This window comes from Trifolium pratense, linkage group LG1 (assembly GCF_020283565.1).
Source record: "Trifolium pratense cultivar HEN17-A07 linkage group LG1, ARS_RC_1.1, whole genome shotgun sequence".
In the NCBI taxonomy this organism is placed as follows: Eukaryota; Viridiplantae; Streptophyta; class Magnoliopsida; order Fabales; family Fabaceae; genus Trifolium; species Trifolium pratense.
This window is the reverse complement of record NC_060059.1, coordinates 542,015-568,587: the sequence shown is the minus strand read 5'-3', so window position 1 is coordinate 568,587 and position 26,573 is coordinate 542,015. Positions and strand designations below refer to the sequence as shown.

The following is a 26,573-nucleotide window of genomic DNA, read 5'->3' as shown; positions in this document are numbered from 1 at the left end:
CATAAATAAGTCATTATATTGAATTGAATAAATATAATTGTTAAAAAGTTATTAGAGTAAAGACATAATTTCTTTTGATATAAAAAAAAAGACACAATTCATTCAATATGAATATTTTACTTTAGTCTATGTCAAAGTTTTAAATTGTGGTTGCGGTCATGGATGTGGTTGCGGTTGTTGCGAATGCGGTCATTACGGTCGCTGCAACGCGCAATGCGATTATTGCGGCGTGAAATCATTTTGACATTTCACAAGCTATATAAAAGGAAACTACTATGTAACTATATTATTTATTCATCATTTCATAGTCTTAGTTTATTCCATAAACACTAATTTGAATGTGCTTAAAATACACGGTTGAGAGATGGTTAAAAGTAAGATTTTTCATTAGATTTAACACAAATTATGATTTAAAGATCATAAATTTTATTTTTTTGTGAGAAAATTTGAACCAACATCGTCGAAAATGTCTGATGCGGCTTCTGATGCGGTTGTGGTGCGGTTACGATGCGGCTGTACACGTGAATATTGAGTTGTAATTTTTGTCTCTAACATGCAAAGATCACAAATATTTGCAAGGATCATGAATCTGCAATATACGATGAAAACAATTATAATCAACAAAAAAAATTACAATCAACAAAACAAAATTATCTATATTAAGGACATATGCATTGTAAATAGTCTAATCTGCGTAGAAAATAAATTCATAAATAAGTGCTCAATAAATTCATAAATAAGTGCTCATAGTATTTTATTGGTCATAGAGATGTATAAAAACAGTAGTACAAAAATAAGCCAACAATGAAGCAGGTGAAAATAAAATATACTACTCACACAAAATAGACGAATAGAGAAAGAGAGTACCTTTAAATGTTAGCTGAAAAAAAAAAAAGTGTACAAAAATGGTTAGAGTAGAACAATATAAACGTGAAAATAAGTAAGTGAACAGAAAAAAAAAGTGTGCTATACCTTTTAAAAAAAATGGAAGAAAAACAAAATGTGATAAATAATGGTGAAAACTATACCTATATATTGATCCCAGGCACTAAAACGTTTTTGCTGTTAAATGATATTAATCATGATTAGAATTTTCTTTTTATAAGTCAATGAGGATTTTCTCAAAATAAAAAAACTTAATTAATGTCAATAAAGAGCATAATTACTATTCACACAAAAAATTTGCTACAAAAATAATTATAATAATACGTGATTGACACTAATAATATATTAATGAATTAATATGTAATAGAATGAATCAAATGATTTGAATATATCCTGATTTAATTGAAGAACATTAAATTCGATTTATAAATAATAATTGAAAAATGATTGAATTTTCAAATTAGTCAAAAATTCTAAGTAAAATGATATCATCATGTAGAGAAATTGCAAAGGCCTTCATAGTTAGCCACATAGGAATTGGAGAAATATTAGAATGCCACATAAGACATGGATCAAGAAAATTGTGCCACATAGGAATTAGACCATGAGAGAGAAACTCCTAAATATATAAATAATAGATAGATAAAATGTAAATTGGTCACTAGGCGTAAAGGAAAGAAGAGAAGAAGAAGCATACAATTGAATTGAATTGAATACAGAAACAGAGAGAGTTTGGTGCGTAACTGGAAATCGGAAGATATGGATGACTATACGAGAGAGATGATGGACCTAAAAACACTCGTCACTCGCACTCTCGAGAAGAAAGGTGTTCTCGCCAGGATCCGCGTACGCTATTTTCAATTATTTTCCAATTAGGGTTTTCTCCTTAGATCCAATTCCCAAACTCACTTACTTATTAGGGTTTCTTCTTCATTTCTTCTTTCAGGCTGAACTCAGAGCCAGTGTCTTCGAAGCTATTGAAGAGGAAGATCGTGTCATCGAAAAAGATCAAGCTTTGCCTCCTGCATTGTTAGGTAGCTGCAACGATCGTGCTAAACAGCTTCACGCTTCTCCTTCTGGTCAGTTTTACCCCCCTTTTCTTAATTCGCCATTTTCATGTTCCTTTTTACTAACTTTTAAGGATAAAAATTGCATTTTTTGCGATTTCATTTTGTCTTTCTATGCTATATGATTCTGTAATTTCCACTTAACATGAATATAAACTGAGCTTCAATTGGGATTCACCACCTTCCATTTATTGTTTTTTTTTTTTAAAAAATGAGCTTGAATTGTTTTAATTCAGCTAGTACTAGATATTCGGGTGAGTTTGCTGTATCCGATCTGACCCCTGTGTTTTGATTCGCGTATTCTGCATGCCTGTTTATGAGTTACGGGGTTGACAATGGGAGCGGCTTTATGTTTGGAGATGGTTGTGTTTTGTGATGCTCATTTTTCGATCGAGATTATGTAATGTAACTTATTTCAACCATCGTTTCCTTTTTGGTATTCACCATGCAGGTAGACTCCTTACTGCATTGGTATGTGAATACCTTGACTGGGCACAGCTCAATCACTCGCTAAAAGTTTATCTTCCAGAGTGTAATTTGGTAATCAATTCATTTGTATTTTGCTGTTTATTTATTTTATTATCTCGTTGCTTTTTGTTAATTCCCATTATGCTGCTTTTGACTTGACATATTTTGTTGCAGGAAAAAGATTCTTGGAAGTCTGAGTTGAAAGAATTTAGTAGCAAAAATGGATACGATCTTAATAGAAATGGAGATAGCCCTGTACTCCTGGATGTGCTTGAAGGATTCTTGAAATTTGAGGTGTTTTAGTTAATTGCACTTATCATGTCATTCTTTAATGCACTGTTTTTTTAGTTAATTGCACAAATATTAGAATAGTTGCAAATGTGTACACTGACTAATGATTGCATGGTGATAATGATTTGATAGAACTTATCACAAGCAAGGGCTAGTGGTAGGAGGTTTACTACTTCAGAAACTGAGCCTTTGCCAAACTCAGAATCACGGAACACGCGAAGGAATTCTTCATCGTCTGTTGCTGGTGGCTTACCTCCACTAGGAAGGTGCATGGCTGACCTTAAAGACCATTTGTTTAAGCTGAAAAAAAGTTTGTTTATGTTGTTTTGTTTAAAGTTATATCTTTTTTCAAAAGCTTAGATATTTTTTGTATAAAGTGCTTTTTTCATGAAAATTGTTGTTACAAGCATGCTCTTATTTCTCTGCAAGTTGGTCTGATATACTTTATTGTTATTTTAAATTTATTTCTGTGTTATTACAACTTATCCATTTTTTTCTAAGTCGAAAACTATGAAGTAACACATGTACTTTTGTTGCAGGGCTGTTCCCTCATCTCAAGCATCTGGTGGGTATTTCCTATGACTAACTTTTATATTAATTTACTTATATGCTTGGGAATTTCCTTTAATTTATACTAAAAACATCCAGATAGAAGAGGAGGGCCTTCCGCATCTGCATACAGGAAGGATGAGTACAATTGGCGATATGACAGTGATGAACTTCCCGAAGATGTAATTCAAGCTTCAAATGCTTTGGAAAATCTTCAACTGGACAGAAAAGCTCGGAATCTAACATCATCATGGCGGTTCGTTTTCATTCATTTCTGACGTTATTTTGTCACCATCTCAGTAGTTTGTTTAGATGGAATTCAAAGCATTAATAATAATCTTTCTTCGACTGTCTTGCAGACACGCTGGTGGTGATGGAAGCAGTGAGGACGATGGTAGAGCTGACCATGTTTAGGGACAAATAGTTCCTGTATAACCACATTCTGCCTATGTATTTTATTGTGTATTTTAAATTTTCTGCCTTCGGTGATGATTGAATGAGCCAAATTTTATGTAAGATTATTTATCATGATATGATTTAGTGTTTTATGTGAGCTTTTTCCTCAAATTTTTCTTGAGAATTTTATCTTAGTGTGTGGATAATATTAGCCCATAGAAAAAGCACCCAATTAAATGTCATATTGTGAAAAATGTTTTGCGAGTGAAAGCTTAAAGTCAAGGCAACCCATGCTTTCTAGGTTCTATCGTATTGGTTTGACAGTACTATAATATTTTTGTTGACGATGGCATGACATATGGGCAGAGTCCTTCCATTGTGGGTGCCTATTAAATGGCGGGTATACAGATTTGAAGTATAACCAAGGGCAAGGAATTGGGTGTCAGCAAGCTCTTTGAATGATTACTTTTCCAGCTATCATGCAGATCCATCACTGGAAGACAAGTGACATTAACACACATTACGAGTAAAAGACAGTTGCTCGTCGAAGACCAAAGTTTATATCCATAACGCCAAAGGTGAGAATCATGGAAGTCGAAAAGTCGCGGCATCATGGAACAGTTGTTAGCTCGCCTCACCAAAAGCACCATGTCTCAATATGAGTCTAGTGCTTTTGGGGGCTGTGGACTGGGCGAGACTCAGAAAATTGGTTGGGCTAGATTCGCCCTCATACGAGAGAAGCCCAATAATCCTAAATGATTCTAATATGGGTTAATAGGATATCACGGACCGAGTCACGTAGAAGAGGATATGTCCGGAATAATATACCACATGGGAACATGTCAAGTCAAGGAGGTGAAGTGGAGCTAATCGCTCCTCGCCTATTAAGCGGAATAACCGCGATATATGTTGTCTAGGGGCCTTAGGTAAAAAGCATCACTTTCTACATAGAATTTTTGACCAAGTATCCCGAATTTATCACACGCAAGAACAAGTAGCTTCAAGTAGAATCGATTTTTAAAATGAAACCCAAACAAGTACACAGTACACATCTAATATATATAAATGCAGTCTTGTCCTCCTATTTTTTAAAATTTGTAATTTTGATCTCCCTATTTTATTTTGGGCAATTTTGATACTCCTATTTTGAAAAATGAGCAATTTTGGTCCCATTATTTATTTTATTTTTGCACAATTTTGGTTTCCCTATTTTGAAAAATTCAAACATTTGGTTTCTTTTTTTATTTGTCCTTTAATTTTGATGACATGACATTTATTATCAAACCATATCTAATTTTTTATTTATTACTTAAATCTTTTTATTTATTTCTTAAATAAAAATAATAATTAAAAAATAAAGTAAATAAAATATTTAGTGACAATTATCAATGCAATATTTTTTTTTTGACTAAATCAATGCAATATATTTAGCTTGTGCCTTGTTGAGATATTGATTTTTTTGGCTAATAGTTTGTTAAGAGATATATTATCAAATAGAAAGAAAGAAATCCGTTCGAATAACAATTATTTGTTGAGATATTTATGTGAAATTAAAATACAATAATTGGGGAATAAAATACGTATTAGGGTCAGTTTGGTTCGGGGGTTTTGGAGGGGAGGGGAGGGGAGGGGAGGTAATATTTTAATTTTTTTGTGTTTGGTTCAATTTTTAGGAGGGGATACGAGGGGAGGGGAGGTGAGCAGAATCCCTCATTACTCAATTTTTGCTTCCCCCCAAATTGGGGGGATTTGGAGGGGAGGGGAGGGAAGCTTTTTTAAAGTTTATTAAACTGACAAAATTATCCTTAATATATTTTAGAATTCCAATATTATCCTTATTACTATTTTTATTATTAGGTCTTTGTTGTCTGTACTTTGTATTGTATGTACTCCTTGTCTACCTCTGTTTCTATATGGTGCCGTTGCTGCTCATCAAGTATGTATTTTTTTTTTTATAATCACTTGCGTTTATATATCTGTTTGTATATATGCATATATGTATCATGTTTTTTATAATCACTTGCGTTTATATATATGACGTTTTCCTGTACATACATATTACTCAAATTTGCGTTTATGTTAAAAAGATCCTGTACATACATAATCACTTGCGTTTATGTTAAAAAGAAAGAAGGGATTGGATGGAACGATGATAAGATCCTTGAGGCAAGGAGATAGCAAATGGGAGACTGTCTTCCTTAAGCAAGCAAATTACTAATAATATATGTGTGTCTGTATTGATCAAAGAGATATTAGTTTTAAAAATATGAGTTTTATAAGATTTTAAGGGTAAAAAAGTATATTGCTTTTAAAATACCTCCCCTCCCTTGTGAACCAAACATATATTTAATTAAAATACCTCACCTCCCCTCCTCTCCCCTCTTTTGAACCAAACACATATGTAATTAAAAAATTTCCCTCCCCTCCCCTTCCCTCCCCTCCCCTCTATAAAAATACCTCACCTCCCCTCCCCCTATTTTGAACCAAACAGACCCTAAATACTGTTGATACTATTGACTAGGTAAAGAAATTGTTGAGCACTTGTGCCTCCACTCCAGAGATGTCTGATAAATTCTCTCCAGCGCTTCAAATTGGAGATTTGGACGATTTCATTCGGCCGTCACAAGCGTGCACAGTTTCCCTCAATGGAATGTTGAAAAAATCCAATAAGGTCGAGGTACGTATTTATTTAACAAAATCAATTTTATTTTATTCCATGCTTGATGCTAGTTTGTTTGTGAATCCCAATGAAACTTTTTTGTTAATTGAAGGTCAGGCATGAAGGGAAGTCCGAAGAACCTGTTAAAATTTCGCTCAAGGATTGTTTGGCATGCAGGTAATTACTTGCCCCTCACTCCACTTTTGTACTGCTATTAAGTATGTTTGGGTGGGGCCAATAGTTTTTTTTTTTCTTTCACCACCGGTTTAATCTGGTTCGGGTCAGTTCTGACATCAACTGGTCCCCGCCCCCTCCGGTCGCAGTTGGGGGATCGAACCGTGGTCCTTCCTATCAAGTTCAGCACCAATCACCATCGAACCAACTAACGATTGGTTGGGGCCAATAGGTCTTTGAAAATACTTGCAAGTGATCAATTTTTTTGTTTGTTTGGTTATGCAGTGGATGTGTGACATCAGCGGAGACAGTTATGCTGAAGAACCAAGGTTTGGATGAGTTTCTGTCCAATATTAATGAAGGAAAGACAGTGATTGTGTCTGTTTCTCCACAATCAAGGGCTTCTATTGCAGCCCATTTTTGCATTTCTCCTCTTCAGGTCACACTTTGCTCTTTCTTTTACACTTTTTCTTATAAGAAGCTTCTTTGTTGAAATTTTCAAACTTGTGAGATTTCAGGTTTTCAAAAAGCTGACAAGATTTTTCAAATCCTTGGGTGTGAGGGCTGTTTTTGATACAAGTTGCAGTAGAGACTTGACCCTGGTTGAATCTTGTGTGGAATTCATCACAAGGTATAAACAAAATCAATCGGTAGATGATGATGAGAGGAGTAAGACAAGCCTGCCAATGATTACATCAGCATGCCCAGGTTTGATCTGCTATGCTGAAAAGAGTCATGGATCTGTTCTTCTACCTTACATTTCATCAGTGAAGAGTCCCCAACAAACAATTGGAACTATCATAAAGTGCTATCTATGCCAAGATATGGAACTCAGGTTTGAATTTAATTCCAAATAATAACTCGAAGTTGTGGGTGTCACCTAATCTATTAGATTTGGAATGCTGAATGAAATTCCTAGAGTGATATATATATGCTTGAGTAATTGTTTCAACAGGCCAGAAGAAGTATACCATGTCACTGTGATGCCTTGTTATGATAAAAAGCTGGAAGCTTCTAGAGACAACTTTGTTTTCCAATTAGAGTCCCATTTTGATGATGAAGGGCGTGAAGGTGAAGTTAACATGATTTCAGAGGTAGATTCCGTATTGACAACTGGAGAGATTATGGAATTGATTCAGGTCAGAAATTTTCATGCATACATTCTTTTTTATTGAACTCTTTTACTTGATGATGTGTATATTAAGTCATGTTTGGGTTCAATCTTTCAGTTAAAAGAAGTTGATTTTAAAAGCTTAGAAGAGGCTCCTCTGGATAAACTGTAAGAAACTTATTACAATTGCTTTCTATGCTTAAGTTCTTGTGATTGTCAAGGTCAAACAACGACGTTCTCATGCACTGAGGTGCTTGCAGACTATCTAATATTGATGAAGAAGGACGCCTCTATGGGGTCCGTGGAAGTTCTGGTGGTTACGCAGAAACAGTATTCCGGTATGCTGCTAAAACACTTTTTGGAAGACATATTGACGGCCCTTTGAACTTTAGAAAGATTAAAAATCCAGATTATCAAGAAGTTACACTGGAGGCAAGTTCTTACAAACTTCTATCTATATGTATGTATACTCCGTATAATGCTTGTGAGGAAGGTTGTTATCAGATCGACAGCTCCTAAGACATTTGAAATTATATAAAGATATGGTATTTATGTTACGTATAATAACAAACTGAAGAGCCATTTGAATAACCATGTATGTTATTAAGGTTGCTATCAACTTCGGGTGTATTTAACTATATAAAGATTTTATCAACTTATGAAAAACCATTTCAATTTTCAGCAAAGTTTACAGGGGCAATCTGTTTTAAAGTTCATCACTATATTTCTTTTGATTTATTATTTTGACACAAATACTAGTACATGATTATTCCTCTCACCTACAATCTTTGTTTGTTGTAATGAAGATAAATTTAAGGGCTTGCTTTCTTGTGTGTGTTTTATTTTCTTCAAAGATTGATTACTTCCTATTTCATGGAGTTGAGTATTACTCTTGGATACTGTTCTAATTCATTTTGTCTGTGCAGATTGATGGAGAAACAGTGTTGAAATTTGCTCTATGTTATGGTTTTTCAAACTTGCAAAAAATTGTACAAAAAATGAAAACAAGGAAATCTGATTATCATTTCCTGGAAATCATGGCATGCCCTTCAGGTACCATATTTCTCGACTATCTGAATTTTTTGTTTTGTTTTGAAACAGCCAATATTAGTATAGTTAGTTTTCGCTGAGGGTGGGAATCAAACCCTGACCCTCTTCATCTCCACTCCCTAACACATCCACCCTCAGCCACGAAGACATCCTTATAACTCCCTCGACTATCTGGAATTGCATTAATTTATTGGTTTTTTTAGTGTTTTCAATATTATCTTTTTACACAATGTTCATTGAAGCAGGTTGCTTAAATGGGGGAGGTCAAATCAAACCAATTTCAGGTCAATCTGCTAAAGAACTGAGTCAGTTATTAGAATCAGTTTACATGGAAAATGTAAGTATTATTGAAGATGAGCTAGTTCTTGAAGTTTTATTTTCTTCTTTTTTTCATAGGTTTATAATCTTAAACCAGAAATGATTATGTTTCTGTATATGATAGGTTTTGGCACTTGATCCATTCGACAATCCCATTATTAAAAGTTTATATAACAAGTGGCTCGGGCAGCCCGGTTCTGAGAAAGCTAGGAGATACATGCATACACAATATCATCTTGTTCAGAAAAGCATCACTTCTGAGTTACAAAATTGGTGAGGTGTTGAAACAGAAATATAATAAGAGTAGACATGGAAAGGAATGGATAAAAACGAAGAAGGAGCAGAGGAAATGTGGTTCCTTCAGATACCAAGTACACTGGGTCGGAAATGGAAAGATCGATTTTGATATTGTTTATTGTTTGCATCAATGTTGCATATTTCTTATATGTTAACGGCCATTGTGAATTGCATCTTACTCGAGTCCTGAAGGCAAAGCAAGCAAGATGTTTTGGTTAAAATTTATTTACCGCTTTTCAAATTTCATAGTTTCTTGTGTTAGGCAAGTGGAACAAGTGACTGACTTTATAATTTAGTTTAATTATTTTATGTTATTCTGTATTACTATCATCTTGATGTTACATGATATTTGATGATGGTATAACATTTTTCACTTAATTTAAATTTGAATATAAGAATTTTCAAATTTAACTGGATCAACTACTTTTTTTTTTGAAGCAATCATCAACTATTTTTTAGGAAAATGTATTTTGTATAAAATTTGAATAATCATGTAATAATTTTTGTATGCAAATAATAATGTAACAATAGTATAAAATAAATCTTCACAGACCTTTAATTGTGCTATTTATACAACGAAATATAATTGGATTTATACATAAAATTCATTCATATTACCTGTGGGAACTAATTAAATTGTAACATTAAATTTCCACTTTTGGCAAGTTATAATACTGTCTTAAGTGATTTTTTTAAAATGTCCCTAAAAAATTTGGATTTAATTGATATGCACCGACGGTGTAAAATAATTTTACACTGTCAATCAATACCAACAGTGGCGGAACTAGAAAAAATATCGTGGGTGGGCCGAAAAATAGTCAATCTATTTTCAAATTGAATTTTTTGCTCTTCTATTTTCACATGTTACTATTTTGGTACCAACAAACTATATTTTTACTCTAAAAATTGTGATTTTTGGCTATAAAGGTGATTTATTGTCTCCAACATTGAATCTAAAGATGAAATATCAAATTTGAGACCAAAATTCACAATTTTTTCCCATTAAAATTCGCTAATTTTACAGCAAAAAAGTAATAAAAAAATATTGAGATATGACTAAAATTGCAACAAATGTGAAAATATGGGACTTGAAAAATTTAATATTAATTAAACATATTTTTTATGCCATTTCATATTTATATACGCTAGTTCAACTGCTAATTTTATCTATTATTATAAATTCAATTAATTATGAACTAACATTTACACTAATACTTGAACTAATATGTGTACCGAATTACTTATAATCATCAATAATATACTCTAAATTAATATTTATATTAATATTTATACATATATATACCGGGTGACTTAAAATCATTAATAATACATTTAAATTAATACCCTACATATAAAAAAAATTATTTTTTGAGGGTGGGGGTGGGCCGCGGCCCACCTCAGCCCACCCCTAGGTCCGCTGCTGAATACCAACCATGTTTTCCGCCGCATCACCCCACTTTCTTGACATGACAAAACTTAAATTCAAAAACTTATTACAACAATGTCCCTCTTTCAAAAAAATTGTCGTGATGCTCCTTTTTTGGGACAGTTTCTGGCATGTGGCCTGAAAATGGTCTTCTTTTTTTCTTTTTTTTTTAAATCTATACATGTAATAAAGAGAATACTTTTTTTTTTTTGTGGATTTTTTTTATTTCCAACTTTACCCTCTCATACATGAGTATTGAGTGGTTGATTCAAGAATTAGTAACCGCATGCATATTAGTAATAGATTACACCCTTTTGGTCTATAATAATTTTGTGATATTACAAAAAACAATAATATATTCCAATTTTTTTTGACAATATTCCAATTTTTTAATAAATGAAATAGTTTTAAAAATAAAAAGTAATACAAAATGACCTAGTGTTGTTTGATCATAACTTTTGAATATTCACTTCACTTCTACTATTATAATAAAGTCTATGGTCAATTGAGAACTTATGTTTGAAATTTTTATTTTATAAAAAATATTACATAACCCAAATTGGGTAATTCAAAGAATAAGAAATTAAAACAAATTCATCTATGTTAAATTTCAAAACAAGACCTGGAACGATTTAAATAAATTTGATTTATCGCACATGATCAAGAGTTGTTAAATATTAGTAAATTCTCGTCATTCAAAAATAGAAAGTAGAGTGTTATGGTTCAAGATATCTTCAAAAATAGAAAGTGCAAATGGAGATTGAAATGTTTGAAAAATAGATAGGGTTAGTTACATTGTATGAATAGAAGAAGGTTTCAAACTTTCAATTCAATATTATACTAAATTAAGAAGAGAATAGAAAGAGGAGAAAAAGTAGGAAAAAATGGTGGTTGGTTAAAGGTCAAAGTCAAAACCCCACAAAGGCATTAAAAAATAGAAAGAAAAAAAACCGATCAAACCCAAAAGCCCTTTGGTAAATTCCACCACCACCAAACCAAACCAAACCAAACCGAGTCATTTTTTGTTTTTGTTGTGTTTTCTTAATTGCTTTTTATGGGCACAAAATTCACAAAGAATTAGGAAAGAGAAAATCACAACCCTTTCAAATCTACAAATCAAGTTTTCATCTTTCTCATCACTTTTCCATCAAAACTCTCTGTCCAAACCTTAATCATTTTTTCAACATCTTTTATCTAAGGTATGATGGAAAAAAACAATCTTTTCAACTTTTAATATATGGGTTTTTCTTTTTACTTGTCTTTATTGTTTTCTTGTTTGAACAATTTCAAGATGTGCCTTTTTTTGAATATGATTGTTTTGTGATAATAAATGTTGATGCTACTTGTTTGTTGATTGATGCAACCCCCAATTTGGAATTATTTGATTGATAATTAATGATGGGGTGTGTGTATATGTATATGTATTGATTTTGATCTGAAATCCTTGTGCAGGTTTTGGACATTGTTGGAAATAACAACAAGGTCTTTGATGGTTTCCACTTTTACATATTATTATGGTGTCAATATTCATTAGTAGGCATTTGATTTCGGGAGCTAGTGATAGTGACTTGGGATCAGTAACGTAGATGGTGTAGATAGCAAAAAAAAAAAAAAAAAACTAGGTCATTTTTTGTATTTGTAATTGACTTTTATTATATGATATATTTGTTGCTCAGTTGTGTGGGTGGTAAGGTTATGTAAGGCATGGTATCGGCTACATTTAGGCGAATTGTGTCACCCTGTTGGAGGCCATCTATTGTGGGCGAAAATTCTAGTAGATATGGCGATGCAAGTGGACGTTCCGATGGTTTGTTGTGGTATAAAGATTCCGGAAGACACGCGAATGGTGAATTCTCAATGGCTGTTGTTCAAGCAAACAATTTGTTGGAGGATCATAGTCAAATTGAATCAGGACCCATGAGCTTGATTGAAGGAAGTCCTCGAGGTACTTTTGTTGGTGTATATGATGGCCATGGAGGTCCAGAAACAGCCCGGTTTGTCAATGAACGCCTATTTAAACATATCAAGAGTATGTTTTTCTTTTTCTGTCTTCACCCTGCCACTTTATTTTATATTTTTGGAATTAACTTTTGAAATCACATGGCATTTGCATACATTTAAATTTGCTATTTGGTTTTATTTCACATCTTCGAGGGCAGAATTTTTATTTTAGGCAGCTTGATGGCTCTTTTCTTTTATAGACAGACATATATTCATGGTGCCGTGTTTCTAAAATGCACAGTTTGTGTCAATGTTGATTGTTTTCGTCTTTTATCTTTATGCAATTATATGTGGATGGTATAACTAATTTCAACGGGATGGACTGATTTTGTGATCAAATAATTTGATCATTGGTTATAAAATTTGTTTCCAAACTGTCACTGTGTGGCACTTGCTCGTGGTGACCAATAGACCACGACTTTATAGAACATTTATTTTATCTATAAAACCTGCTCGCTCAAATTATAGCCCGAGTATAGTGACGTAAATGATTGATAAATTTCAGATTACTTTTATTCCTTCATCTGCTTATTTGCTTTTTATTCCTTTACTTGGTTGATATGTTTTCTGAATTCTTCTCTGATCTAAATGCAGAGTTCACTTCAGAAAACCAGGGAATGTCAGCAGATGTTATCACGAAAGCATTTTTGGCAACAGAAGAAGAATTTCTTGCTGTGGTAAAGAAGCAATGGCAACACAAACCACAGCTAGCGTCGGTTGGATCTTGCTGTTTGGTAGGCGTAATATATAACGGAGAGCTCTATACTGCAAATGCAGGAGACTCTCGAGCAGTGTTAGGCAGACTGGATGAGGCTACAAAAGAGATTAAAGCGGTTCAACTATCATATGAGCACAATGCTAGCCGAGAATCTGTCAGAGAGGAGCTACGCTCATTGCATCCTGATGATCCACAGATCGTACTGATGAAGCACACGGTCTGGCGCGTGAAGGGTCTCATTCAGGTGATGATTTTAGAAGCTTTTTCTCATGTTTCATTTTTCTCTTTTCATGCAAAGGCACAAGCACACACGTTCAATGCCCGTGTTAGTGTTTTTCGAAAACTATAATTCCTAATTATGAGTTCATGTTGGAGGTGTGTTCATGAATGTCTTTGAAAATCATAGAGTTGTGTTGTTTAGATTGTTTATTTACATTGTAGATTTCAAGATCCATTGGCGACGCTTATCTAAAGAGAAAAGAATTTAACCAAGCACCACTGTTGGCAAAGTTTCGGCTGGCAGAACCCTTTGAGAAGCCCATCCTTAAAGCCGAACCAACAGTACAAGTACAGAAACTACAACCTAGTGATCAATTTGTTATATTTGCATCAGATGGATTATGGGAGCATTTGAGCAATCAAGAAGTCGTTGACATTGTCCAAAGCAGTCCACGCAATGTATGATTCTAATTTAGTTAATTTTTTTCTTTTCTTTTTCGTCAGTTCTCAGAAAAGCCTCTTCTTATCTGCTATACTCAATGTTCACTGCAATGTGTATTATGCAGGGAGTAGCGAAGAAACTGATAAAAACAGCACTTTGTGAAGCTGCAAAGAAAAGAGAAATGAGATACTCGGACTTGAAAAAGATTGATCGTGGAATACGGAGACATTTCCATGATGACATCACGGTTATAGTTTTGTATCTGGATTCATATAATCCACGTGCTCCCGTCGTTTCAATTAAAGGAGGTGGTGATTTTGGTATCGGTATTGTAAATGGCTAGTTTGAGATTTTGGTATCAATTGAAAGTTCTCCATCATCTCTTAAATTTGTATTCCAAGTGTAAATTTTCTTCTTCTCAGTCCCATACCATTCCTGGGATATAATAGTTTCAACTTTCAAGAACAAATTTCCTCCCTCTCTATCTCTGACTTATTTTCTTTTTCTTTTCCATCAAGTTTTTTATGTAATGTTTAATTATTTTTTCCCCACATTATTCATTCCATAGAAAGACATTATTACACTTGAGACTGAGCCTCACAGAATAACAGATACATGAGTTTTTTCCCAAGTTTTATTTGAGAAATATATATTTACATATATTCATCAATCATCAGATTTGGTCATTATTATTTACACATGAAGAACCAAGAGTTGTGATAGAGGATGGTAATATTTGTCATGAGAGTTCAAAAAACGATTCCACTTGACTTATCAAGCATTGTGATAGATAATGGTAAACTTAAACAAAGAATGAGCTATTTGCATTAAATTAATAATACTTTGAATTTTAAGAAAATGGTAGATATGAATCTTAGGTGATATGAAGCATGATGATGTTCTCTTTCGCATTTAAGGGAGTTGGATGAGTAATCATCTTCTTGTTATGAGATAGAAGGGATTTTATCATTTTACTATTAACATTAGTATTACTATTACTATTACTAGTAAATAAAAAAAAATACACTTCACTTATATACCAAAAAAATTGTTGTTTTAGTGTTGCGTGGTCCAATATAATCATGCCACGTGACGGAATAAGGTGATGTTAGGGGTTAAAAGCAACTGCTTTTATATTTGTAGGGACGAAAACTGAACGAAAAAATTTACATGGACTACAACCTAAAACTGCTATAATTGTGGGGGGCTAAAATTTTATTTAAGAATTCATCTATAGATAGTGCCATGGCCACACGTTCGTTAAAAAAGGATGTGAACATGTGAAACCTGAAAATAGAGTGAGGAAGATCTAAGCTGCATCACCATAGATTGATGAATATTCATCATATAAGAATGATGGCTATAACATCGTCATTACCAACCAATAATAATAGCTTGTTCTCAGTCTCAGCAAGGCCACAACTTTTGGTTACTTCTTCTCTTTCTTTCATTTCCACAACTTCCATCCATTTCCATAATTATTCATTTCATAATAAGCTTCACCTTCGGAGGCAGCTTAATTCTGTTAGAAAATTGAGTCGAGTTCCCGCGCCAACGATAGCCATGACAAAGTATGTTTGTTTCTTTGTTTGCCTGCTGAGTGCTGCGCTGAGGCTAAACTGAGCTCAGTAGTGTATCTCTCTTTAATTATGCTAGCTTCTTTCTAACTAAACTTGTTTTATTTTTGTTATCTTTGTTTCTCTATTATATATTGTGAACTCTAAAGGGTGCAAGAAGTTCTACCACCACCTCTTACTTCAACTTCACCTCCACCTTCCTTATTTGATGGAACTACCAGGTTTCTTTCTTTCTTTCTTTCTTATCTTCTTTTTCACCAAACAGATAAATACAAATTACATCAAATTAAATGTATTCTTGTGGCTTTGAGTGAACTCAAGGTTGTACATCTCCTACAAATGCCCCTATGCTCAGCGTGTATGGATCGCCCGTAACTCTAAGGTTATTATTATTTTTTCATAAACCCCTCTGCAGTTTATTAGTTTAATTTTGATACACAAATCATAATCATTAATATACGTGACTTGATGACTAGTTGTGATTAAAGTCAAACATTTTTAATGATCTGACGATTGTTATTGATTGAGTTTTCAGCTTATGCTGAGTTTGCTCTAACCCCTCTCCTATTGCATATTGAACAAACACTTAATTAAGTTGTATATCCAAAAACCATCTTAATGGTGTGTGGTTTTCACAATTTATTTGATATGATAGTAACAAGATTTCTATTTGTTGGAAGCAGGGATTGCAGGACAAGATAGAGTTGGTTCCTATTGATCTGCAAGACAGGCCTTCCTGGTATAAGGACAAAGTCTACCCAGCCAACAAGGTCCATATAACATTTAACCTTATTTCTTTGTTCCAAAACCATGATATGTTTGATCTAATATGTTTGTTGTGGAATTTCAAGTACATCACACTCTAAATAATGTTGTTTTGATGTATTTCCAAGTCTAGGTTCCATCTCTAGAACACAATAATGAAGTTAGAGGAGAGAGTCTTGATCTGATTAAATATATTGACACTCACTTTGAAGGCCCCTCCCTTTTCCCTACTGTAAGATACATACTTTTTTTCATTTTTGATATTTATTTTCTGGTCCAAAATTTAAACAGAAACTTAGCTGTTTAACAAACAGGTTCCTGATGATAAGGAGTTTGCTGAAAAGTTGCTATCTTACACGGATACATTCTACAAGACCGTAGTTTCTTCGTTTAAAGGAGGAGATGTGACTGAGGCTGGTAAAATGAAACTTTCTTTGTTGATGTTGTTTTGTTACATACAAACACACAAGCATCTATGATCTAAGAGAAGTGTTAAATGATTTAACTTAAATCCGGAGAAGAAATAATCGAATGAATATGAGTTCTGTTTTGTGTAAAAGTATCATCACTGACCTTATATTGTGGTTCATTAGGCACTGCATTTGATTACCTTGAGACTGTTCTCTCCAAACATGATAATGGACCTTTCTTCCTTGGCCAATTCAGTCTGGTCAGTATATTTATCTTTGATTCATAATGACACTGCATAGTCTACTTTCACATTGAATTGAACTTGTCAAAATTTTGGATTAATTTCAGGTGGATATAGCATATGCTCCTTTCATAGAAAGATTTCAACCGTTTTTAAGGGATGTGAAAAATTATGACATTACAATAGGCAGGCCTAAACTGGCAGCATGGATTGAGGTAGAGAATACCTTAAAATCTTATTTATGTATGTTGTTTATCATGGTTAGTGAGAAAATATTTCACAACATGGGAAATCTACCTGTCATTGCATTAACATCAGTATATGGTTGAACTCAGTACCTTGAGGTTATAAGGTTAAACTCTTACCACTGAGTTAACAATTCAGTGTAATGGTTCTGGAAGTTAGTGTATGTTTGGATTTATGGTAAGCTTTGCAGAATTATGCCACATTGATTCGTTAAACTCATCGTGAGTCCAACCATATACTTAGACATACAAGCTGCCATTTAACAATTTCAGTAGCTTCCAGAACCAGGACAATAAAGATTGAACCTCGGATGACCTTGTGTCCTTGGACCTAATAAATACTTGTCAAGTGTCAACCCACATGTGTTCTGCTCACATGGATAGGTTCCACATTGCCTAAACTCGTATCCTGAGCTTCACTAGAGAATTAAAATTGTGCTCTTACTACAGGGAATAAACAACATTGAAGGCTACAAAATAACCCGTTCTGATCCTAAGGAGCTTGTTGAAAGTTACAAGAAGCGCTTCCTGGTATCATAAGATTGAACTTTAGTTACTTTACTGAACTAAATGCATTATTTGAATTCACAATGCTACTCAATTGCTGATCAATTCTTATTTGTAGGCCAATCCATGAATCCAATGTTTGCCATCACAGCACAAGTCAAGAGTGACAAGATTGATCGGAAAATAAGTGTCAAATGCACTATATCCAGGAATCATGCTCCGAGCGCCCATCACCGGATAGACTACTTCATCCGGAAAATGCCACATAGTGAACCAATGATTAGAATATGTGAAGATGATCGTGCGACTTACATGTTCATTATTTATTATTATTATTATCTTGAACCCAAATTGATATTATCGAGTCAGTATTGAGGCAGTCGCCAAGTCAATTGTTAGGGCATTTGTAATAGTAAACTCCATTGAATAATAAAGGTTTGTCTTGAATATTTATTTGAACTTATCACCTAAACATAAAGCTTATATGAGACTGTTTGAAAGAATTTTATGAGAAAAACTATGTCCATAAAATATTTTCTAACTTATCTTTTTTGAACAAGATTTTCTAACTTATCTTCATAAGCTTTGTAAAAAAAAAGACTTATGAAACAGTGTATAGCTTATACAAAAACACTTGGACTTTATTTTATCAATTGTTAAAGAAAATAACTTGTACATAAACACAGATGATCAGGGTTTGTGTTATAATTATTTAATTAAGTTGATTGTCCAACTAGAGTCAACAGTATAAAAGCAAGTTAAACTTCATGACATCCACATTAACTAGTATACATGATACTATAAAGTTTTATTGTTTGTTCAAATAAAACTAATCTACTCATATGATCTACGCTTTACTATGCACATAGTTGCAAGAGCACAAGCAGTAATAGATATTAACCATAAGTATACATTGTAATTTAACTGGTGTGCTTATACATAATGAATAATAACATACAGGAAGAAAGGTAATTGAAAAGAAAACTATGGTCCGACCTACAATAATTCCTGTTTTGAATTTTCTCTTGTGGCAAAGCTTCAATGACTCCAAAATCTAGTTGCCTTCTTTCTTCCTTTTTATTTCCTAGAGTGACTGAGGGCAAAAATGTGTGCAGATAATTTTCAGGAATAGAAGAAATGGTGCTGTCTAGTTAGACAATTCGCAGAATAAATACATTTACATGCCACTAAAAATGCAGCTCCCTTTCGTGTGTCAGTAAATATTGGAGAACCGGAGCCACAAAAAATGGAATATATATATGCCAAATACATGGAGCATCAGGCATGCTACCTCAACAACACCTTCCAAATTTTTCTCATATATACAACCAATGACCATAAGGCAAGCCCTGCTGAAGTATAAAGCAAAGCAACACCAGACCCCACTGCAAAGGCAGCTACTCCATGACTGAAAAGATTAATTAGAAAAGACAGAAAATCCTATCAGTCAATGACAGTGCTTAAAACACAATTTTGAAGTTTAGATCAAGTTATTAGCTCATTTACAAATGAGTTTTCACATAATTTTTCTTTTCGTCGCAGATCCATTAATAACTACATATATCCTCAAAATACAAAGAAAACAAATACCTCGAGTCCCGGGTCGCAAGGAGGATGGCTAGAGCCGTCATCTGCGTAGCTGTTTTCCACTTCCCCAAGTTATTTACAGCAACAGCCTATTATAACAAGTTTCATGAAGTAAGCTCGGAACTTTATGCTAATAACAGCTAGTTTATTCAACTGTACAGGAGATGAAACAAACCTCTAAAAGCTTACTATCCTGGGAAGCCGCCCATTCCCTGACAGCAGACATGGTTATCTATTTTCCAAGTCACAAGAAAAAAATATAAGGAATCTGATTTGGTAACTAATGTAAAACCAATAAATCATACAAAGTATGAGGAATACGCATGATTGCATGAGAGTATGACTTATTTACCATATAAATATGAATCTATGTCCGGTCAAATAATTAAGCTTTTGGGTGATGGTATATTAAATATGCATCATTGACATGCGAAAGCAAAATACAATGCAATTACTGGTATATACATGAGATGGCAACAAAATGTGCGACCTAATTAAACTATCACAGATTTTGCCTACAGAGCGCTATAGGTTAAGACAGTAGATCAGCATCAACTGCTTGAGAAACAACCATTGGAGATCCAAAGGAAAACTAATTATTACTTAACACCTTTACTTTGGCCTGGTTCATTCAATAATGTGAAAAATAAGATCATTAGTAATTCTTATTCTTCAACCGTTGCAGCAAACATCAATTTCACTGTCCTGGTAAGTTGGTCTAGAAAGAGTTCATCTATTTGTATTTGTATTTTGTACACATAAACACATTACCAACAAAACATCAAAGAATACAATATGAAAAAGGACAGAGAACAAAAGAAAAGCAACAATACAATATGAATTTGGCGATACACGAAGAAGGACCCTCCCACGGTTCCGGTGAAGTAAAGAATAGCTTATAACTTATGTATTACCTCTCTACCAATGATGGCAATGGAAGGTATAGGGAGTAACCAGGGTGCTTGGCCGAATACACCAGCATCCAAAGGTCTAGTACATAATAAGACCAATGTCGCGGCAACCATAAGCTGCATTGAATAGAAAACATGTATGTCACATCACAATCACATATATTGTATTGAATAAAGTAAAGAATAGGGAAAATACCTTGTCAGCTACAGGATCTAAGAATGCACCAAATGAAGATTTTAACTTCATCTGCATTGTAAATTGAAAATTTTAGAAAAATAAAAAAGTGATAAAATAAAAGTGCAGAGTTAGTTAGTTAGTGGTGTTTGAAATTAAAATGAAAAACCTTGCGAGCAATATAACCATCAAGCCAATCTGTAAAAGAAGCAGCAATGAAAATTGTGGTAGTAGCAGTTGTTCCTCGCCAACCATCCATATAGAAAGCTAAATACATACACAATAATTAATAAATAAAATTGAATGCGAAATTGTAATATGCAAAGAGCAACACAACACAACACGTACTGGCAACAAGAAGCGGCACGGCGGCGACACGGCCAAGAGTTAAAATAGTGGGCAAAGTGAGCAATTTAGAAGGTTCCGGTTGTGGCTGTGACTGTGGCGGTGATGGAACGTTGGAAACTAGAGGTTTTCCGGAAAAGCCGGCGAAATTGTTGTTGTCGGAGAAAGAGGAGGGTTTGGTTTGATTAGAAGAAATTGGGAATTTAGTTGTGGAGGGGATGTACCTGATGCGTGAGTGTTGTTGGTGAATGTTTCTGGAAGAAGAGATAGTGTTTGAGAATGATATGAATAAGGGTTTAGTGGTGGTGGTGGCGGAACGGACATAGTAGATAGAAGCAGTTGCGCTCAGTTTAAGGGCTGACATCGTGAGTGATGAAATGAAACACTGATGATGATGATCACTTCTGTTCTGTTTGTTCTTCGACTTGAATTGAACAAATCACTATTTTTTGGATAACTATAAATCAGTTTTTCTTCTTGCAAGGTGTACTGTACATAACTTCTTCTTTCTTTTCTTGTTGTGAAAAGAATAAACTTTGTTTTTATCAAAAAAAAAATTGTAAAATCGTTGTGAATACAAATCTTACCCGTGATCCTCCTACCAACTAAATAGGATGCAATTTAGGTTGGTAAGGACCGAACAATTTTACTAAAATCTCCTATTCTAAAAAAACTAGCTTATAACTTATGTCTTATGGCTTATAAGTTAAAAGACTTCTTTAGTAACAGTCTTTTCAGAAAGAGTTTATAGCTTATTTTACTGACTTATAGCTTATTTTCAATAAGCTATTTCAAGTAGCTTCTAAACTTATAGCTTATAGCTTCTAGCTTATCATTTTTTCTTTCAATTTTACCCTTATAATTTTATCTTAAATACATTTTTATCCTTTAAAATTTATTACAATTAAAAACAAAATAAGTATGTTATATACTGTATTATTTTTTTACGTTTGTCCCTATTTTTATTCTTGAGACGTTACTCTAAGAACCCCTATATTATCACTGTTTTATTTTTATACTAGTATTATTGTATCATTACTTTTGATTAATCCTTTTATATATATATTTTACTCCGTATAAGGAAATTGCTTGTTCTTACCTGTATGTACCTATATTTGTTATAAAAACCTAAAAAATGTTAAATAAATTTGTTTGTTATAAAACCTAAAAAATGTTATGTTTAATCTTTTTTATAAAGTATAATAATTGGAAGGAAAATAAATTTAAAACAAAATTTTAAAGAATAAAATTTAATTTAATAATATATAAAAGATATATTAAATTAATAAATTTAAATAACTAAATTTGAAGTCTCTTAAATATTAATTAGATATAGATTTTATAAAAAAAAATTACAAGAGGTTTTATTATATATTAAGAATGACCTTTTATGTCATTTTACGTTTATCAGTCAGTTGAACCGCTAATTTTATCAAACACTTCAATTAGCTTATCAGCAATAAGTCATCAACCATCAACTATAAGCTATCAGCCATCGGCTATAAGCTAGTTTATCAGTCAACCGATATTTTTGCCAAACAGAGCCTAAAGTGCCTCAATTTTTAGTTTGGCCCGGGACTCAAAATGCGTCGGGCTGACATTGATAGCTAGAAGAAAAATCTTGAGCATGTGCTGCTTTCAAACATCATCCAAAATATCTTTTTGTTTTGTGGTCAGGTCAAAATCAACTTTCATGTCTTGAACAATTTTATCAAAAATGCCACTCACCAAAACATATTAAGCGTTAGGGGAATGATGTCCTTGCTAGCAAAATTGCTAAAGTTGAAAGTTTTAATCGTATCATAAAGACCGCCCATAACATTGTCAAAATAAAACTCCATAATTTTTAAATCAAATAAAGTAAATTAGAATTGTTCCGTCAAATCTTTATTTATTTTTAACAAAACAAAGACACTCTAAAAGAAAAGAAAGAGTGTTGGAAGCTCGAAGGAGTGAATCCAAAATTGTATACGAACAAATGCATTATAATGGCATAGCTTTGCAAGGAAATCTAGGCATTGATTTGATTTGCCTCCCATACACTTCACACTTGACATTATCCAAATCATGTTTTGAATTAACAAAGGATATTTGAGATAATTAAGAGGCCGGCTGCATGCAAGTGTTTGTGGTAAAAACTCGGTAAAGACAACAATGGCATTAAAGAATCAACATCTACAAGGAGATGAGACAACATCAATCTTTAGGCCATGATAAAGAGCCAAAACATTAGTAGAAGTATCCGCATTACAATTGAATATGGGGGTAATTCCTTATCATGATCGATCTTGAAGGATGGGATGGACATAGCTATGAATCATGTGGTCAAGGCTCGTACTCAAATTTGTCTTTCATTTAAAGCAAAGGAGGTTTATGTCACACCACAAAATATAAGTAGTAACAACAAGGAAATTAGACCCTCTCCAATGGAGAGGTTTTACCTCGTAAAAAGCAGTACCAACTAAGTACAACCATTGGAGAGGAAAATAAAATGGGTGCTTAATGCTTATTGAGCAAAGGTTTTGCAATGAGCATTGGTTCTCAATTCTCATCGGACCCTACAAATTTCTTTTATTAAAATATGTTTATAACAACTTTCTATTCGCTAAAATATACTATCGTTAAAATATAATTGATGTAGAGTTATTGGCGGAATTTGTTAAAACATTTTAGGAGGTACTAAGTTGGAGATTGATTATTAATTGCTTATTAAGTATTACTAGAACATCGACCCGTGCGGTGCACGGGTCTGATTAGCTGTAAGATATATAATGATTAAATAAGATATGATAATTCCAATAATGTAATGTATATGAAAAAAGTTGAGTAACATTAAACGATAGTTCAACAATAATTTTGGATAAATATTCATACAAAGAAAATTATGTTATATTACGGAAGACTTCCTTATAGACCACATTCGAAGTCATATTCGTATCTTCACCATCTTTATCGATGATCAATATTTTTAATCATTTTCTAGAAGTAACTCTTGAAATTGCAACATACAACTGACCATTTGAAAACACTGGCGACGGAAAATATATCCCAACATGCTTTAAAAATTGTCCCTGACTCTTATTAATAGTCATCGCAAAAGAAATCATTATAGAAAATTGTCTCCGTTGAAATTTAAAAGGAATTGTCACGTCAGATGGTGTAAGAGAAAATCTAGGTATGAAAACCTGATCACCAATATTACTTCCTGAAATAATTTTTCCTTCAATAACACGTTTTCTCAATCTCGTAATAATAAGTCTTGTTTCATTGCATAATCCTAATTTTTTATTTAAATTCCTTAATAGCATAACTGGAACTCCAACTTTAAGTCTCAACTTGTGATTTGGAAGTTCTAACGTAGAAATCGTGTTCAAAAATTCGGAAGTATGAACATCATACACTGTTTGACCGTCTACATTTTGTGTGAGTGGAGTATCATAACTCAAATATGTTTTTTTTTCACCGAGAATTAAATCCAACATATAATCATTTATTGTGTCGACTATTGAATTTTTAGGAGCTAGTATAGCTCTATTTTGGAAATACGTTATATCGTTCATGTTTTGTAAAAGTTGAGGATATGTACTTTCAACGATAGAAGCAAGAGGATCACCTGAATTTGGAATCAATAAATCTGATGGAATGTCAAGTTCTAAATCATCGTCGTTGTCATTTCCAATTTCTCCATCGCCAACACTCAAAACTCATTCAGAAAACAATCTTCTTTGTTCAACGTCTGCACTCGAAGCACCACCGAGAAGCCTCATGTTTTTACTCAATGTTAAAATTTCACAAAAATTCCAAAGAACCGAAGAATTAATAGTAGCGTGAACAACTTCTGGCCTTGTACCTTTGGATATTACTGGTAGAATTTGTCTAAAATCTCCGCAAAAAACAACAATTTTTCCACCGAAGGGAATGTGTTTATTTTTTCATCAACAGACTTGAGAATATCTTTTAAAGTTCGATCAACAGCTTCGAAACAGTGTTTGTGCATCATTGGTGCTTCATCCCATATAATGAGCTTTGCTTTTTGTATTAATAGTGCCAAAGGGCTTTTAGGAACTATGGTACATGTTGAAAACTCCTCAACATTTAGAGAAATACAAAACCTTGAATGTGTTGTTCTACCGCCAGGTATAAGCAATGCAGCGATCCCACTTGAGGCAATTGTTAAAACTATTTCACCTTTTGAGCGTAATGCGGCTGACATGGCCCTCCAGGTAAATGTCTTCCATGTACCGCCATAACCATAAAGAAAAAACACATTAGGTTTGTTTTCGTTAACTCTTGTTATGATTGTGTCATATACTTTACGTTGCTCTGAAGTCATAGTTGACATCAATCTAACATGTTCCTCAGCTAATGATTGTCTGTTATAATTCAATTCGTCGTGTATATATCAGGAACTAATGATGTGTCTGCTCTAAGCATTGGAGGATAATCTTTTAAACTCTTCCGACAACTACGTAACATCATCTCAATATCTGCTGGTGCATATTGTATCAATTGATCATCGGTTAATATTAAATCTGTAATGTTAAAATCAAAATAACGAATGTGATTAGTGACGTGACTATGATTGTGTTTGGTTGTATTGCAAAAAAAAATTGATTTAGCAGAATTGGGTTTGATAGATTTGATTTTGGTTAAAAGTGAGTTAAAACAGAATTGATTTATGTTTGGATACATTAACGTAAAAATAAAGGGTATTTATAAAAAATATCAATTCTTTTTCCATTTTTTTTTTGACAAAATTCTTTTTCCAATTTTAAAATACTACAATTTAATAAACTGCATAATAAATATTTTAAAAAGTTATATAAGCAAGGTTACATGAGACATTGAAATGTGAAAGATTCTTTTTTTTTAATAGATTTCAATATTGGTGAAAGTGTTATAGTATGGGAATATATATATATATATATATAACTTTCCAAATCACACGTGATAATAACTTTCCAAATCTCGCATGATAATTATTCTCTAAATTTATGATCCGGTAGAAAAAAATCATTAATCAGGAAAGACATAAAAATATTTCGTGATGAATAATATAGTCAACAATAATTTTGATATGATATACTTTTAAAATTGATGGTGTTTATCAATTATTGCACATAATTTTAATCACAATTGGTATAGTTGTCATGGTGGTTAGAAATATTGCTTTGCATTAAAGGGTTGCAGGTTCGAATCCTAGTCAAGGCAAAATTGTATTATTTTTTAATAAAAATTGCAAGATAAAATGGAGGTAAAACAAATTAGGGTTTAGGATTTGCTTGTGTATACAAGCTTATAATATAAAAGATTAGTAAAAAAATAGTATAAATGAGTGTGTGTATATGTGAGACTCAATTATCCACCAAGCTTGTGTATACAAGCTTACAATGAGAAGTTTCATTATAGATGCTCTTAGGGTACATAGCGTAGTAGGTGAACCAATATCCTCATTAGAGATATTTCAACTCAACCAATCATACATTCCCAATCTGAATAATTTGTTCTAATGGGTCATGTGACGTGAATTTGCACCAATACACTGGTTAACATGGACATAATCGTTGAGAGATTAATCTTATCGTTGGTTTTTTTTTTTTTTGATAAGCAATCTTATCGTTGGTTTGGTTATATTGAAAGAAAGTGGAATGAAGATAAATTACGAAAATCAATGAATAACATTTATTATAAAGTCTAAGTTCATTCATTGATTTCCATAATTTTCTTTCTATCTATTT

The 26,573-nt window shown here is 33.0% G+C and overlaps 5 protein-coding genes across 7 annotated transcripts; 4 read left to right on the top strand and 1 right to left on the bottom strand.

The window, feature by feature from the left end:
• Positions 1-1,515: 1,515 nt before the first annotated feature.
• Positions 1,516-3,827, top strand: LOC123902560 (protein TONNEAU 1b-like). Its single transcript, XM_045952324.1, has 8 exons — positions 1,516-1,731; positions 1,832-1,964; positions 2,404-2,492; positions 2,595-2,714; positions 2,844-2,977; positions 3,251-3,276; positions 3,360-3,516; positions 3,620-3,827. Exons 1-8 carry the CDS (start codon positions 1,645-1,647, stop codon positions 3,672-3,674), a joined length of 801 nt encoding a protein of 266 aa, XP_045808280.1. The 5' UTR covers positions 1,516-1,644; the 3' UTR covers positions 3,675-3,827.
• Positions 3,828-6,161: 2,334 nt separating this feature from the next.
• Positions 6,162-9,589, top strand: LOC123922552 (protein NAR1-like). Of its 2 annotated transcripts, none has more exons than XM_045975261.1 (10): positions 6,162-6,333; positions 6,428-6,492; positions 6,775-6,928; positions 7,008-7,324; positions 7,445-7,628; positions 7,719-7,768; positions 7,861-8,032; positions 8,527-8,653; positions 8,896-8,987; positions 9,093-9,589. In XM_045975261.1, the coding sequence occupies exons 1-10, from the start codon at positions 6,217-6,219 to the stop codon at positions 9,243-9,245; spliced, it is 1,431 nt and encodes a 476-aa protein (XP_045831217.1). In that variant the 5' UTR covers positions 6,162-6,216; the 3' UTR covers positions 9,246-9,589. The 2 variants fall into 2 exon arrangements, with proteins under 2 accessions (XP_045831217.1, XP_045831222.1); XM_045975266.1 differs by having other exon boundaries at positions 6,204-6,333; positions 6,433-6,492.
• Positions 9,590-11,594: 2,005 nt separating this feature from the next.
• Positions 11,595-14,584, top strand: LOC123908872 (probable protein phosphatase 2C 38). Of its 2 annotated transcripts, none has more exons than XM_045959607.1 (5): positions 11,595-11,890; positions 12,368-12,720; positions 13,287-13,654; positions 13,852-14,088; positions 14,196-14,584. In XM_045959607.1, exons 2-5 carry the CDS (start codon positions 12,396-12,398, stop codon positions 14,412-14,414), a joined length of 1,149 nt encoding a protein of 382 aa, XP_045815563.1. In that variant the 5' UTR covers positions 11,595-11,890; positions 12,368-12,395; the 3' UTR covers positions 14,415-14,584. The 2 variants fall into 2 exon arrangements, with proteins under 2 accessions (XP_045815563.1, XP_045815556.1); XM_045959600.1 differs by having other exon boundaries at positions 11,596-11,890; positions 12,144-12,720.
• Positions 14,585-15,225: 641 nt separating this feature from the next.
• LOC123908867 (protein IN2-1 homolog B-like) lies at positions 15,226-18,266 on the top strand. The gene is made up of 10 exons (XM_045959596.1): positions 15,226-15,642; positions 15,798-15,869; positions 15,970-16,030; positions 16,332-16,418; positions 16,547-16,645; positions 16,728-16,830; positions 17,007-17,083; positions 17,173-17,280; positions 17,761-17,841; positions 17,936-18,266. The coding sequence occupies exons 1-10, from the start codon at positions 15,404-15,406 to the stop codon at positions 17,945-17,947; spliced, it is 939 nt and encodes a 312-aa protein (XP_045815552.1). The 5' UTR covers positions 15,226-15,403; the 3' UTR covers positions 17,948-18,266.
• Positions 18,267-18,698: 432 nt separating this feature from the next.
• On the bottom strand, positions 18,699-21,413 carry LOC123908858 (CDP-diacylglycerol--glycerol-3-phosphate 3-phosphatidyltransferase 2-like). Its single transcript, XM_045959587.1, has 7 exons — positions 20,839-21,413; positions 20,660-20,757; positions 20,512-20,562; positions 20,319-20,432; positions 19,580-19,636; positions 19,408-19,493; positions 18,699-19,225 (listed from the first exon to the last, which is right to left on the bottom strand). The coding sequence occupies exons 1-7, from the start codon at positions 21,197-21,199 to the stop codon at positions 19,105-19,107; spliced, it is 888 nt and encodes a 295-aa protein (XP_045815543.1). The 5' UTR covers positions 21,200-21,413; the 3' UTR covers positions 18,699-19,104.
• Between the last annotated feature and the right edge of the window lie 5,160 nt (positions 21,414-26,573).